The 16,628-nt window shown below is 43.3% G+C and overlaps 1 protein-coding gene across 2 annotated transcripts in view; it reads right to left on the minus strand.

Annotated features, from left to right (window-relative positions):
* wnt7bb (wingless-type MMTV integration site family, member 7Bb) overlaps positions 1 to 16,628 on the minus strand; it is a 44,730-nt gene that overhangs the window by 12,806 nt on the left and 15,296 nt on the right. For both annotated transcript variants that reach the window (XM_049573251.1, XM_049573250.1), the window contains exon 3: positions 1,101 to 1,372. In XM_049573251.1, the coding sequence (XP_049429208.1) occupies positions 1,101 to 1,372 (272 nt within the window). The remainder of the gene's footprint in view (positions 1 to 1,100; positions 1,373 to 16,628) is intronic.

The following is a 16,628-nucleotide window of genomic DNA, read 5'->3' on the forward strand; positions in this document are numbered from 1 at the left end:
AATGTACGTACGGACAAAAGCCAAAAATGATGTGCACTAAAAAATAATCGACAATTTCTACTATCAGGCTTCCACCTCCACCAATTTCCCATCTTCAAAATGTTTCCAAGCATGGGTCAAACTTTCTCCCATCAAGTCTGTTTCGTTTAAAGTGGCATGCGCCTCTTTCAGGCCTCATTTTGGGCGCACCCAATTTTTATAAATGTGACCCCTGGTCCTCTTTATTTAGGCAAGGAAGAACTTCTGTGAATCATTCGGCTCCTGTAAAAACCTCCCAAACAATGAACACTGAAGGTGTCCTAAACAGGAGTTTGTGCTTGGCATATGGGAGAAGTTTCAGCTGGTTGCAATCTTCAATCCTTGCCAGTAGATGCCACTAAATCCTCCACACTGCTGCTTTTTTTGAAGGATATTTTTGGGGGCTTTTTGCCTTCATTGATGGGATCAAACCCGCAGACACAGCCTTTGTATATGGGGTGTCTGCTTTACCATGTAAACTAGTGGGCACCCCACACATTTTCAAGGATAATTCCACTTCATTACATCTTGGGTCTGATAACTGTAATTTCTATTGCGTACAATAACATTGCACTCCACAAAGTAATTGCTGAGATACCAGAGCACAACCATGCTGCTACAACAATGTGGCAGCAAGAAGCATGAGCAGTTAAGAGTTAAGGCAGATTATCTAAACCACTTCATTTGGAGGTGAAAACATAAGTGAACGCACCCAAAATGTTAGATGATGGCAACCTTTATAGTTAAATAATAAGGGACAGTTTGGGTTTCCATAGAAGTTTGTCTGAGTTCTTTTCTTTTTCTAGGTCTCAGCAGTTGACTGGTGAGTACAGTGTTATTATCACTGATAGAACTGATTGCCTGAACTGCAAAAATTAGATTCAAGTTGTAATAAAATATAATTATCCTTTAAATTGGTTCATTATTTTTTAAAGGTGGAATGAGTTGCTTAATTTAGTAATATTGTCTGTTCATTCAAAAAGACTTCAGAAGAGTTTGGCTGTTGCTTTCTCTGAAACACTTGGAAAAAACAAAACTTGTAACAAAGCATCTGAGAATAAGAAGAAAAATAAACTCTTTACCTTTCTCCCTGCCTCATTGTTATGCAAGTTCATCAGACGGCGTGGGGTCTTTTTAATCTCGCGGGCATCCACGAAGCGGCGAGAGAACTCGATTCCGTATTTGATGTCAGCCGAGCAGCCTCCCCACTTCCAGCCCTCCTCCTGATTGTAATACCCCTGCTTCTCCCGGTCGCAGCCACACTGGCTCAAGTTGCCCTGGCTGCATGCTGCTGTGATGGCGTGGGCCACCCCTGCCGCTGTGATGGCGTAGGTAAACGCTGCTTCCCGGCTGCCTGAAAGAGGGAAAAGACGTCATTTATTAGAAATCCAAGGATGAGATGTGGTATAAGCAATTTCTAGATGCTTTTTGACATTTATCACGTTTACCATAGCTAAATACAAAACCAGGAACACAGTTCATGTTTATCACCCACCACATCCATTAAAGACCCATGTAAGTCTTCTCCATTGTCTTGATAAGCTACCAATTTTTCCTTCCCTCTCCTAAACGGCTTCCCTCCTGCACCTTGGTAGAAATGTGGTCACATTTCCGACCGCAAAGTCCTTGGGCCCAGCCTGTGAGAGTGCAGTGTTGGAATTCCAGTGTGGGGAGAGCTGGTCTAGGTGCTGTCCAAAGTGCTGAATTCCTCTACAGGAGCACCTTGTGCTGCTGCCCACACTGCAAACAGCTGGGGTCTGCAGGTCTGGCTGCCTCGCTCACACTGCTCACGGACATGAAAGGAGACACTCCGGGGTTCAAAAGCCAGATGGCACCAAGACTACACAAGATAAGATCAGCAGCTAAACCTAAACAGGAGATATTTTTTACCTGTGCTCTGTTTGAGTACTGATGAGTGGAAATATTGTAAATCCAATTTATGTTATTTCATCTGATCGTGTGACATTCAAACTGAATTACTGTCTAGTTCAGACAGTTATCTAACTGCTTTGGGTTTGTACCTCTGGATAAAATGCAAAAGGCACGGTCATCAAGCCAAAAAGAGGCGCCATTTCTAATACTCATGAATCAGCCCCTGCAGCATGCTGCGATGTTGCAATCGCAACAGTTAATGAAATATCAACCGATCCTGAATTATGTGCAACCTAGCAGTTTTGTCTAATCACCGCAACTTTCCTGAATTTGACCAATAGTAGTAGTTTCCTGTGAGTTTCACTAATCATAGCAGTCCCCTGCTTATCATCACCAAACTCACTTCCTTGTTTCTGGTTGTGAAGATGCAACGAGAGGCTGTTGCATCCAGATCTATTGCATGTGCTGAAAGAATCAAGGTGAGATAGATTGAATTATGCATCGTTTGTGGAAATGTTAGTGTAAGTTATTGTTATTTTTTAAGAAAGCTGCCATGAAATCCGGCATTCTGGGCTGCAGCAGTCCATGAAATTGCCAATGAAATCCCGGAGGGGCTACAATTTGTTAAATTAAGATCATTTCAATAACTAACTCTTGTGGAAACAAATTTGTGCAGCAACAAGGGGTGTGCCATATCCTCTCATCACGATAAACCAACAAGCATGCTGAAAGCAAAATTATTATGACTCCGTGGTGGTTCCAAAAAGAGGAGCAGCTTCAGCAGTGTGGAATAAACTGTGGCCTCCTGAATGTTTTATGAACAGCTCCAGACTTCACAGACTCTTTTAGTGAGTTACCGCGAATTACCATCCCTGCAGAGGGAACTCATTCAGCGGCTCCTCTGGCAGCAGCACAGCATCTCTGCCTCTTCTCTCTCGCTGCTCGCACACGGGAGTCGGTGTCGTCAAGTGATTTTGTCATAGACCTCTGGTAATGTAAACCTACTTGATGAAAGTAGAAGTAAAAGAAGGAAATCACCTGTTGATGTATATAGATCCCAGGGGACATTTCTTCATATTTGCGAGCCAGAATCTGGGGGCGCTGGTGGCTTAGTGGTAGAGCAGACACCCCATGTACAAGGCTCTTGCCGCAGTGGCCGGGGTTCGACTCCAGCCTGTGGTCCTTTGCTGCATGTCCTTCCCCCTCTCTCCCCCCCCTCACACTTAAGCTGTCCTATCAATTAAAGGCTAAAACGTCCAAAAAATATATAAAAAATAAAAATAAAAAATTGTATACAGAATCTGAATCTCACTCTGAGTTACTGTTGTTGTTCACAAACTAAAGAAATAATTCCGTAATTTTAATTTTACTGAATATTTAAAGGGAAACTGTTACTGTAAACTATATCACTTCTTAAATGAATAATACTTTTTTTTTTTAACTACTTTTTATATCATCAAGAATATTGTTATCGCAAAAATCCCCTCAAATAGCATGATATTATTTTAGGGCCATATCGGGTGAAAACAGCAAATGATTGACATTTTTCCTTGATATAACCTAAAAGATTAATTAGTTATGAAGATAGTTGCTATTGATCGTCTCAGCACTAAGACAAATGAGGTTTTTAATCATAAAAGCATGTTATCAAACGACAGTTCTTTGGGATATCAGTGATGAATTTAAGATGAAAAGAAAGCCAAAGGACTCTGGTACACATGTAGCCAAAAGGTTGGTGGCAGTAACCATGTCATACTATTCCTTTCTCTTTCTACATATCTCAAAGTCCTCTACTTCTCCCCTAATGGCTGCAGAGGGCTGGCTTAAAAGGCCTGCCCTGGTCTAAAACAGACTGTGGGCTATTACAACTCCGGTCTCCCTTCAACTGGCAGTAATCTGGAAGGGGCTGAGCAGCAGAAACAAGGCTAACCGCAGAGCAGAGAGGAATGTTTTGTAAGTCTTTTGATGTATGTTGTGTAATGTACTCAGTTGCAATTATTTGAATCTCTCTAGGTAAAAAGCATTTTTTTTCTGCACTTCAGAGAGCCAAAAGCTACTTGATGATTTATCATTTCCTCAATGGCTTTCAGAGGAACAGCCAAGAAGCTTGTCAGATCAGTTTGGCAACAAACTTCACTGTATTACGTCACATCTTAACAGCAACTCCAGCGTTCTGGACATTGTGACTTGATGTGACTGCAGAGGATTTGGGTGTGAAATCAAACGACAGAGCAAACTTCCTGTGGTCCGAGATTTCTCAGAGACTGATTTAAATAAGTCTTGTAACATCTAGAAAGAGCTGTTATCATATGTAATGAATTATGACGAGTTATTGGGAAATATTAACCAGTGAAATCACAGTGCACTAGATTAGACTGTGTGGCTGTTACATGTTGAAACATGTCAGATGTGACAGATTTACAAAACGTTGTCAAATGAATGGAGTTTAAACAAATACGCAAAACTTTCTGAGTGCAAAAAAAGAGCTGCAACAGTTTGGAATCTGGTGAAACACTAAAGGCAGAAATAAACTTTGTAAACATTCAGTACCTTCAATAAATAAACTGATACTGCAGACGCACCCACAGCCGTGTCCACCAAAAACAGAAATAATATCCTAAAATGAGCAAATGGAGGAAATGTTTACATCTGCAGCAGCAAAGTACAACAATAAAGTGGAAATTATAAGGAAATAAAACACAAAAATGCCCCAGCATGGCCTGTGTCATTTTGCCTGACCAAATAAACTTTTAACAATTTTAAAAGTTACTAGACGTAAAATCTTTGCTTATTTTACCTAATTTAATGGGCCCAGACAGTGCGGTCAGATAGAGCCAAGGCTGCTAGCTGGAGTCTAGCCTTGGCATGACAGCTTTGCATAAAGCAGAATAGTCAAATGTACTTATCTTTTGGGGTTTATATTCGCCTCTGCCTAATTTTATGGAGCTTTTTTGCATTAGGTACTACTAAATAAACAGCTTATACGCAGCTGTTTTTTATTTCATTTCCTCTTCTTCCTTCAGAGGGATTTTTTGCACCTCTTATTCTGGTCTCAGGGGCATTTTCTGAACTCTCGCAGACGTTTTCACCCAAAGCCACTGTTAATTTCCTATCTTGGCACTGGTGCTGCTGCGCTAATACCACGGCCACAGGTTTGCCCGGTGGGGACTGACTCACAACCACTTGCTTCTTTGGTTAGCAGCAGAGCTGTGCCCCACCAGCTTGCGGTGCTGCCCCCACCTCACACACATGCACGCACGGAGGCGCACAGCCATAATGTACGTGCATTCACACGCATACGTATGCACGCACATACTCAGCTGCTGGCCGCATAATAAAAATACACAACACACTCACACTGCCCTCCACCCTCACACACATACACCGTTAAAAACACATTTGCACATAGACGCACAAACAGAGCGTCAGTGTAATGTTTAAAACAGGATAAAGGCAGTTTCCAGAGAAAGGGTGGTTCCCTCAGCCATAGATGCATGCCCATTTCTGGGCCCATTGAGTTGTGCTGCTCATGGGGAAAATGATGATGATGGGGCTTGTACTGGTTGTCACCCCCTGGTGGGTCTGGCACTGCCAAGGCTCTGCCTGGCCATAATGAAAGCCAATTACACAAGCCATGGAACTGTGGCGATCAAGACCCTCTTTTTTCCTTGTGCAATGAACCAAAGAAGACATCGGAAATCAGATTTTTAAAATATGATGTCCGCTGGGTATAAATATCCATGTGTATGGAGCCTTCAATCTCCCCCATGCCTATACAGCCATATTAAGTGTGACAACTCTTTCAATCAAAAGCATACAAACTAACTATTCACGTCATAAAAATAAGAGCACTGTGTAATGCTTGGAGTGTGGTTAACCTTATTTTCAGGTCAGAATTTTAAGTAAAAACTTATGATGAATAGACCCCGCACTTTGGTGACTGAAATCAAACACCCAAAGGTTCTGAATGCACTCAACAAAACAAATACAATTATTCAACCACAACCAGGAAACTCCATATTTCAGCAACAGTGCTCTGTTGTCTTGTGTTGGATGTTGTGTGTGCAACATCATTTTACTCCCGTGCCCTCAGGAAAGGAAGGCCCCGCTTTGCTGAACAGCCATGCGGTTGTTGAAATGCGAAGGAGAAAAAGCACCCATAACAGCAGCTGAAAGCCCTACAGAGGCTGGCCCCAGAGTCCTGACAGCCCTCCAGGAGGAACCACCCTGGGATAGCCTCGCTAGCTGCCAGTGGAAAATTGGAGTGACCAGAAAAACCTCAATGAACTTGGAAACATCCAGGAGAGAAGAATGGGGGAATATTAAACCAGATGTCTAATGGAGTTTAGTGGCAAGTGTCTGCTACACTATCCAAGAAAGTAGGGAAGAAGACGATCAGCCGTGCTTGACTCAGAGCAGGTACAAGCGTTCATAAACAAAGTATCCTCTTATATCCATGCGTCAGGGACTAAAACCAGAGATGTAGGGAAGGCTACTGACTCAGTACGCCTTGGCCTTCACATTAACTGACCACACCACTTTGGACAGCGGCCCCTGCTGCAGCGCCTGTCGTGTCTTTTGACCATCTGCTGAAACTGGGACACAAAAAGAAATCTCTGGATGTAGTGGCTTGCCGCTAAAACGGCAATCTGTGTTTAGAGCCGGAGGCAGGCACACCGCTAGACAAATTTCACATGACACAGCACAGGAGATTTACAACCGACGACACTATACAGGCAGCACTGGTGTAGTATAGGCTAGCTGATGTAGTAACACTGCAGCTGACCTCAACGGGCCTCGCTTTCTTCGCCGCTCACAGGCCATGGTTAGGCTATGCTGCTGACAAGATATACTGAAGGGACTTGGAAAGGGATGTGGAGGCCACTGCTTTGTACAAAAACCAACCCGGGGTCATTTTTGTTGTGTGTCTACTCCATCACAGGATGAAAGGCTGAAATCTAAACTGAAGGGATCTGTTTTCTAGCCGGTGAGACACCAAATGGGCAGCAAATCTATGTTCATGTTTAGTTTCTGGAACTGAGAAAGCTTCTGACAACCAGAGTCAAATTCCTTGTTTGTGTCAGCATTCTTGGCCACAAAACTGATTGATTCTGATTTCGGCAATTAAGTTTGCACACGCACATAAGAAGGTCTGCGGTCCATGCGAGCTGCAGCGAAGCATGCTGTAAGAGCACTGGAGCACAGATACAATTTAATCACTGCAAAGGTGAGAAGGACATGATATTGTAAGAAGATAGGAGGAGAGATTCAGCAGATGAAAAGAGCTGGAGAGAAGTAGTTTAGGCTGGAATACTGGTCGGGGTCTGGCGAAGGAACAGGAAAACACACACATGCACAAACACAGACACACACACACAGACCGGCAGAGCCCAGCAGTGCAGTTGAATGGCCCTCTCCACACAAGCCAAGCCTGTTGGTGGAGCAGTGAAGGGGAAAGCTTTTTAAAGGCCCCCTCATCCCCGGACATGCACTCACACCCTGGGGACAGAGGAGGATTGGATTGCATAAGAAATTACATCTCAACAACACGACGTTACACCAGAGTTTTAGAGCTTCATATCCATTAAGCACAAGGACATGTTGTCACGGACAAATGGCACTAGTGAACAAAGGGAAAAGTGTCACCTGCTGGTGGCCAGGGGTCTTTACACTTGCGGTGATGTTGACTGACAGAGTGTTACAAACAGGAAAGGAAGCTTTTTTTTCCATCTAAAAGACGTGGCAGTTGAAAAATTCCAAAAAACACCACCACTTTGCCTCAATTACCCATCAACTGTATTTTTGAGGTGGACATGGAGATAAACGAGGTAGTTCAGATTACTGTTTGTGGAGCCGCATGTCGATTCTAACTTTGAACTAAAGCCTGTTAAAGATTTTCTACATGGTCCTCCTACGCTTTCTGCCTTGCCGCACTTCCACTCTCCAAAGTGAAAAGCCAAGAAAGTCCCTATGCTTCATCTTAAAAGGCAAAAACAAAACTTTATACACCAAGATAAATGCAAAATATGAAACACACCACAAAAAATGCAGCAAAAGAGGGAATCAAATGGAAATCTGAGATACTTAAAGGCAATTTTCGAGCACCAATTGTACGTATAAGTTTAAACACACTCTGTTAAAAAGTTATTTTCCACACTGTACCTATATAATAAAGTTATGACACCCAAAACACTGAAAACAAGCTCTAACCAATGCCTTGCCGGCGCTGGAACTGTGTCTCCAGGGCCCCATGGAAGGGGAAGAAAGTTGGAGGAAAACCCCTTTGCTTTGTATACCAATCACTGTACTGACTAATGCGCTCTCTACTACTGTTTTCCGTTCCGCTTTATGTACCGTTGCTATGAACATATGCTCCCAGCAAATTATAGACAAAGTTGTGGTCCGTGAGGTTTGCAGCTTGAGGAATTAGCACAGCCGTGTTCCTGTACAATAAAATAATATTGTTTTACCAGAACTAGGCTCCACATTCTCAGTGTACTCACATCATGGAGCTGGGGAAGTGACACGCTTTGGCACAGCCGCTTACTGTAGGGTCCCGAGTTTGATTCATATAATAAGGAGGGCTTTGAGCAGTAAAGCTAAAACAATTATGAGGGTATTTAACGTTGCCGGTATTAAATGCTAAGAATCTAAGTAAGCTGCCTCCCAGGCATAGAAAATTGGGCTGGCAGAAAACATCTCAAAAGCATCCTTTTTCTTCCCTGATCTCCCTGAGGTGGAGATAAAGCTTTTTGACTGAATACCGAGACTTGCTAAAACAGGCACAAATCCTTCTTCCCACCCTTTCATCCTAATAATGAGGCCGAATCAGGACCTCACCTGCTCAGATCTGGAAATGTAGGCCTCTTATGTGCTGTGCACGGTAATCATCGAGTTCATTTGAGGACAACGTTGAGGATTTTCCTCAATTTCGATCCCATTTGACTTCGTTTCATCTTCAACGGAAACATATTTACTGAGATATATATCAATCCCACATCATATCGTTGAAGATATCATTATCATCATCACTATAATCAGCGAGTCAAATATGCCACTGATGACATGTTTCCTTTCTCATTACAAAAGAAACCTCCAGACCTAACATTTCCATATTCGTTGATATCCATCAAACCCTCAAAATAAAGCTCCAGGTCTCTTCACATCCTCTTCCACCTACCAGTGTCTCTCTGCCTCAAACCCACTAACTCTCACTCAGTCTGAGCTCTCACCTTAGTGGGCCAGTAGCGGTGTGATTGTTGGCACATGTAAATGTCCAGTGGCGGCCCTGCGTGTAGAGAATACAGTGATCGGCCTGGGATTGTGTGGAACAAAGCGCACTGTGAGATTACAGTTGATCCTCTCGCATCCTGTTTCCTCCTGCGTCTAGCGGCACTGGCAGACACAGACAGACGCAGATCCCACCGATAACACAGCGCCGCGGGGAGGGGTGGGGCGAATGACACACACATGCACATGCACACACACACACACACACACACACACACACACACACACACACACACACACACACACACAGGGGCCCGAGGGCCAGGGCCCAGAACGACCCCAGGCCACGTCAGCAGACAGACAGTGGGTGGGCAGGAGAGGGAGAGGGGTGAGGGAAAGGAGAGGAGAGGGACCCCAGCTCCCGACACACCCACACAGTCTGAGACAGAGACAGAGCTGATGAATGAACAAGGGGCCTGGCGATGATAGCGCTGTTTGGTCGCGTAGGATGAGAGGCCCCACCCTAGATACAGACGCATGTTGTGGGCAGGGGATGTGAGGCGAGAAATTGGGAGAAAAAGAGTAAGAGATGACCTTTACCGAGCCTGATGACCACGGCCCACACACTGTAGAACAACACCACATCAGACTCCCCTATCTGATAAAAGTCAAGGGAAACATCCTACACATTCGGACACACACACACACACACACACACACGTACAGTATATATATATATGACTGCTCTGTTTTCTCTGGACTCACGTAGAGAGGGGCTGAGAGGATTACGGCTACCCACATGATGATGGGCTGAAAAATAGGCCTTTTATCCACCACCGTTCCACCATAACACAATGCACGCATCATTTCCACGCTGTTATCCGCATAGCATCAAGTACTCAGCTGTCTGGGAGTGAATGTGCAGTTTTGCTGGTACAGCAGAGATATTTGATCTTTGTGCGATAGCAGCTTCGATCCTTTTATGATGATGACAAATATTCTTTATCTGTACGGGATAACAGAATTAGCTGAATGATTTCAGATCTAAGTCGATAACCACAATTTGTCCGAAGGGTGCACAACCAACAAGAAACTAATCCCACAAAGGGAAAAAGCTCGGCGGCAGTGAGATGATTGATGGTATTTTGGGAGAGTTCACCAGTGTCAAAGTACCCAATTGTGTGCTCTTGAAAAACCCCCAGTTATGAAGAATGAGTTTTTGACTGTCTTTATTACACTAGTCCTGGGTATAACACTCGTAGCCAAAGTGCACTAAGCTCATATGTCAACCAGGGCAACGTTGTAGTTTTTTCAAGGAAGAATTTAACTGTGAAGCCTCTCTCTTTAACGATGATCGCCTTCAAAATACAAGAAAAAATCTGTCGAGTTTACTTTTATTTTTATTTTTAGGAGGAAGCATTGGGGTGACAATGTAGGTGGCTACAGTTACTGTATACGACTGACTCATATGCTTTCAAGGAAAGAATGTTTATCCTGTAGTTGATATTTAACTTGAACGTCTGTTTTTAAGATGGCGTCACATGATTTAAAAGGAGTTTGTTGAAAGAGTTCAGCTGGTCGAAATTAATATTTCAACTTGCATTTCCTTTTACTTTGTCAAAACGAGGAAACAAAGCAGGAATGGAACCACATGGTCATTTGAATAGATTTTCTCGTCCGTTCATTATTAGCCTTAGGTTGGACTGTGATGTTGTACTTGCATTCTGCGGGGATATGATTTCACCACAAATGACCATCAACTGATTCCGAGAAGGGGAAGGAGCTCCGCCAATGCATTTATAATCTGCAAGTATTTTGTTGTCCTCAAACCAGGAGCTTGTAGTGCAGCATATGAGAGGAGAAATGCTGGGATATGTGGGGGGAAAAGCAAATGAATAGCTATTTTAAGCCTTGTGAGAATCGTAATGATTAACTACGACTGCCTCTGTCATTTTTTTATATTCCACCTTCTTCTTCTTAGCGTGTCCACACATAAACTTTATCTTGTTCAGCCAGAGCTGGGCAGTCTTTTGTTGTGTCATCTTGTTCTGCAAGGTCTTCAGGTGTACATGACTACCCAGGTTACCCAACTTCTGCAGTGTTAAATTGCATCGCTTGGTTCCAGATCACAATCGGTCAACACATGTCCAGTCCACCCACTGTTAAGAGGTAGAGTTTCCAATAGTGTACAGATTATAGGAAACATGCTAGGTGAGACTGGTGAACCTTTAGTATCATGCTGTAATTGTTGAGCTAGGTTTACTCTCACCGTGGCGTCCCCACCATTAACTTCATCTTGTCTTTCACGCCCAGTGCAAAGGCTCTGAAAGTCACAGCGCTTGGTCATGCACCTCCGAGTTTCACAGATGCACGCAGAGGCCACCTAGTGTGCTGCGCATTTCAGTTCAACCTGGTTGCGTCAAAGGGAAAACTGGCAGAACAAGTTCGCCTGTCAATACATCTCTATAACTCTTCATTGAGAGACCACAGGAAGAATCAAATGGCCTTAAATACTTGGAGAGAAACAGCCCACCACACTGGGGAAAGAAGAGGCTTTTTGCCGCAGGGTGTGAAAGAACATGAGAGATGCTGCTGGAGTTAAAAAATGGTCTCATGGAAAGAGTGGTGACCAACAGAAAACTGTGGTATAAAATAATTTTGACATGGAAGTAAGCAAAAGTAATAATTACAGTGCACAAATGCAATGTTTGGAGGTATGTCTGCATTTACTACTGTCTCCGGGCAGCCTACTTTTCAGGTAACGTTCTTCTGGTAACACTCGTGGAGTTCTTGCTAATCCACAGGATATTCTGTTAGCACACTCCCTCGTGTTTTCGCAATGAGCAACACATTGATCATGCCTCTGTGCATACTCTTAGCCTGCATGCCATCTGCTGAGGCCAGTGCCACAGTGTTTAATGCAAGTCAACGTATTCTCATTCAGCAGTATAATATCTAAGGAATTAGTGCCCTGATTACACGAATGACGTTAAGTATGTAACTTTACATTAAGTACATAACGTAAAGCTACGTAGGTTAGGTTTAGGAAAAGAAACATGGTGATGACGGGCCTTTAAGTAACTCAAAGCTCACTTGGTTTCACACAGTTCCGGTCTCCTGCAAATTTCTGCATTCTTGGACCCATCCACAACCCCAACCTGCCTCCTTACATGGACTGTAGGTCTTAATACTCCTTCCTTCTTTACTCCTGTCACCACATTGGTCATGTGATTGCAGCCTTCCAGATCACTTGGGTTATACACGAATTACAGGCTCAAAGTATCGTATTGAAAGTAAACATTCAAACAGTGCACGAGAACAGGCTGTGCGAGAATAAGCAAAGCTTTACTGTGCTTACAGCTTCAGAAGTTGTTACAGTCTCCATAAAATTCTTCCACTTGATTCTATGTGAAAAATCATTGTGACTCATTTTTGCCTAAAGCTGCTGTGTGGCCACTGTCTTCTGTTATAACATTAGTTAAAGTGATCCAAAGAACTGTCTTCAGTAAGAGAACTGTTAAGGAAAATTTGATTGACACCACAATGATTCTCAAATAAGAGCCAAAGCCACCATCGATCTTTTAAATGTAAGAATGCAGGGTTATATCAACTATAACAATGTAAAAAAAAAACATGTTCTGTTGTAAAAACCCAAATCCTGTGTATCTATTGTCTCCGACACGCTGCATCCAAACATAAAAAAGACTCCGAAACCTTCAATCTTCAACAAATTTAGCTTTTTTAAGGGACATGGAATGTAAAACACTAAACCAAATCCAAAAACTTGTATCAACCACATCCTCTTTGCACTTATCCTCCTCCACTGTTTAAGCTGAGGATACAAAAACCAACCTCAGCCCTGAGTTATGTCTGGCTCTATCTGTCTGTAAGTGACCTTTCCCCTCCTCTGAGAGGGAGCTCTGCTCGGAGAAGTCCTGCATCTCCAGCTCCCGATCAAGTACGTGCCTGTCCGGGAGTTCTTTCCACACAAGTGGTTTTCAATGAACCTGCTGACTTAGACATCCGTTATCTGACTAGACGCTGGTTTGGCCCCTGCAGCCCTGCAGTCCTGGCAGGTGGATCGGCCGCTGCCTTCACCACACTCTAAACTTCCAAGGGGAGATGGGTGAACAAGGGAGGAGGGAGGTTGGCTGGGAGGTGATATTATAAAGAAGGGTGGGAAAATACAGACATGAACACACCTCTCTTCAGCCTAAGCCTTGGCATTTGATCATACTTGCATTTGTTTTGGGAACTACTCAGACAGACATTTCTTATCCGGTTCCCCTATTCTCATACTGAGAGTTTCTAGTCATGACGTACAGCTCACAGCAACAACTCAGTGCATGTCTGAGGTAAATGACAGAGAGCGAAACAGAAAAAGAGAGTACATTGAAGAGAAAGCAGTGGGTAGAGAGGTATGATGTAGGTCACAGAGCAGAACTGCACCTTTTGTTTCAAGTAACATCAATGACACCACATCTTGACTGCAGCTCTAACTAAGCATGTCTTCTTTAAACAACAGCTAAATCTGAACACTGCTAAATAAAAATACACAGCAGTATTCCCTCTGCAGCAAAAGGCTCACCTTCTCAAGTGTTGCATCTATTCTTGTGCAATGGGCCAGAGGCAGAATGATTGAACTTTTGTAATATTTCACTGCCGGCAACAACAAGAAACCTCTTTCAGATGAAAAGCATGAATCAGGACGGTGACAAACTGGCTGGAAAGTCAAACAGAGAGTAACCAGAGCAGGCCGTTTTATGACAAGGGGGCCAGTGTTGGCCTTTGATGCTGAGTGTAGCCGTTGAAAGGTGTCCATTTTCAAACTCTAATCGCCGACATCAAGTGCATTGCAATTTGAACGGAGCTGTAAGGTGTTCATGAGCAGGTCTTTTAAGTGAAGGGCATCTCTATTACAGGCGGTCAACCAAAGGAATGTCTGATGGAAGATGAGCCTTTTTTTCAGTCAGGTCAAAACATAACATTAAAGCTGTAGTTTCATGTAAAATAACTTTTTTCATATTTTCTTAAAGTGTCACTATATTCACACAACACTAAATGAGGCAGATAATGTGTGAAAGCACCACCAGTGGGAAGTGTTTGGTGGACTCAGACTCTTATTTTACAGTTAAACAGTACACTAAAATATGTTTCTGACAATTCAGTAACAGAGTCTTGATTCATATTTGATCAGCGCGGCCTAGTTTGACCATACACAAACACTTGCTAACATGACTGACAGCTGCGCAGGGCTGGGTATCGTTGAAGAAAATTACAATATTGGGGTGCCCGGTGGCTTAGTGCTGTGTTAAAAACTGAGTAGCAGGTGGCACCTTGAATGGTAGCCTCAGCCAGTGTGAATGTGTGTGTGAATGGGTGAATGTGACATGTAGTCTAAAAGCACTTTGAGTGGTCAGAACACTAGAAAGGTGCTATACAAGTGCAGGTGTATTTACCATATACGAAGGTAATATTCTTGCCACAGTGGCCGCGGGGGTTGATTCCAACCTGCGGCCCCTTGCTGCATGCCACCCCCCTCTCTCTCCCCCTCTTCACACCTAGTGTGTTCTATCTAATAAAGGCAAAAAGCCAAAAAAGTAATCTTAAAAAAATATATAACACCAGTACCCTTGATGTGAAACTGATACCAATAGAGTACCTTATTCGATATCCATCATGTGGAGTCAATGGAGTAGCGTTTAGTATAGCCATACTAAAAACGTTTTGGTGGCGAATCAGCACACTGAACCTCCATCTCAGTCAAATATACCGCACTCGACTTCACCACACCACAGACATAATGGGTTGTAGTTGCTGCTGCGGAAGTGTGAGCTCGGCACGGGAACAGTTGTGTGCTTGGCTGTACAAACACAGTCAAAGGACTTACTATTAGTATCACGTGGCAAATTTTACACAATGGTTATAAATGAGTTTAATAAGTCGAGCCATTGAGTGTCAGTTTCACAAACTGTCTGTAGAGGAGTGCTTCCAGGACTCAAAGTGTTTGCTTGAGGTGCTCTTTGGATGGGACAATCATATATAGCAAAACTCAGGAAACTCCAAGGCAAACCTGTTTGTCTCCCTGACGAAGGCTTGTATGCCAAAACGCGTCAGAGTTTTTAAAGGTTTATGATGACCAAGCCATAACAATAAAGGCTTTTTAATTTTTCCAAAGAGAGTGCCTTGGAGTTTCCTGAGTTTAGCGTTCAGTGTCAGTGTTTGATGTTAGACGCTGCTGCTGTGTTAGCTTGTGCTAACCAGGCAGACGATGAATTGCCCATCCTCCAAGGAGAACAGCTCCGGAGATGGCTACAACCAAAAGCTTGTTGGGACTGTTAAATGGCTTGGTGTTGGATGTTAGTCACAGCTGCTATGTTAGCTTATGCTAACTGGACAGACATAGAGGCTCCGGAGACTTTAGCAACAGAAAGTTTGCTGATCCGCCAAGGAGTCGAGATGGTCTGGGATTAGACCCACAGCGCAACAAAGGATCAAATGCAGGTATCGTTCACCTGGAGATGTTTTGTTACTACTTGGTACTGGGTTATTTTGGTTGATACCTTAAAGGTAGTGAGCAACAATACCCAGCCCTACAGCTGCGTTAGAGACTCCTCAGCTCTGATTGGTTGTCACTGCACCTCAGTTGATGTCTTGCAAATGCCGTTAAAAGCAGGAGGAAGAGGAGGAGGCACTATCTGTCTCATGAACACAGTGACAGTTTCAGCAAATATGACACAAAGTTATTTTCATTAAAGTTACTAACTACAGCTTTAAGGGAGGAAAAAACAAATATACAGTAATAGTGGAACTGATTATTAAAATCTGAATCACCACAGTGCAATACAATAAATGAAACAGGAAAATAAAGTGTGCTCATATTATACTGTTTGTGTGTAAAAGTTGAGGTATGGGGCAAAGATCACTGGCTGGATCTAAGACACGTCAACTTATTATGTGAGATGTGTAACAGAAACCACATGGGGCTTTCGATACACTTCACGCGTGGGTGAACACACTTAAATACGCATAATAAAACGGCATCAACAAATCACAGCCCGGGGATCAGTCTTGACAGAAATATTTAAAATAGAATGATTCATCCAGAAACCAGGCCAAGGATTATGATTGGAGGCTTGACCACGTTTGCCATTCTCATCCTGAACCCCCCCTCCTTTCCTCCTGACTCACTGATGGATTTGTCTCTAATTTCATTATTACTTCTTAATAGACTGCAACAAGCCACTCAATAACACCCATTTCTGTTAGCACAGGATAATTCATTCCACATTTTTTACAGACTCAAAGTACCAACTCATGCCAGCACCATAGCAGGGCACAGGGAGAGGACTGCTACATCTGCTTTTGCAGAGGAAACAGAGACGGGCTTAAATTGCCAGTTTCAAATCTCACTGCGAGTTTATGGTGTTGTTCTCCAATTTGTCAGTTAGAGCATAATAAGGGAGCCAACGCTCTTTGCGAAACAGAGAAACTGTTGAGGGATAGAG

Source organism: Epinephelus fuscoguttatus, linkage group LG4, assembly GCF_011397635.1.
Source record: "Epinephelus fuscoguttatus linkage group LG4, E.fuscoguttatus.final_Chr_v1".
Lineage (NCBI taxonomy): Eukaryota > Metazoa > Chordata > Actinopteri > Perciformes > Serranidae > Epinephelus > Epinephelus fuscoguttatus.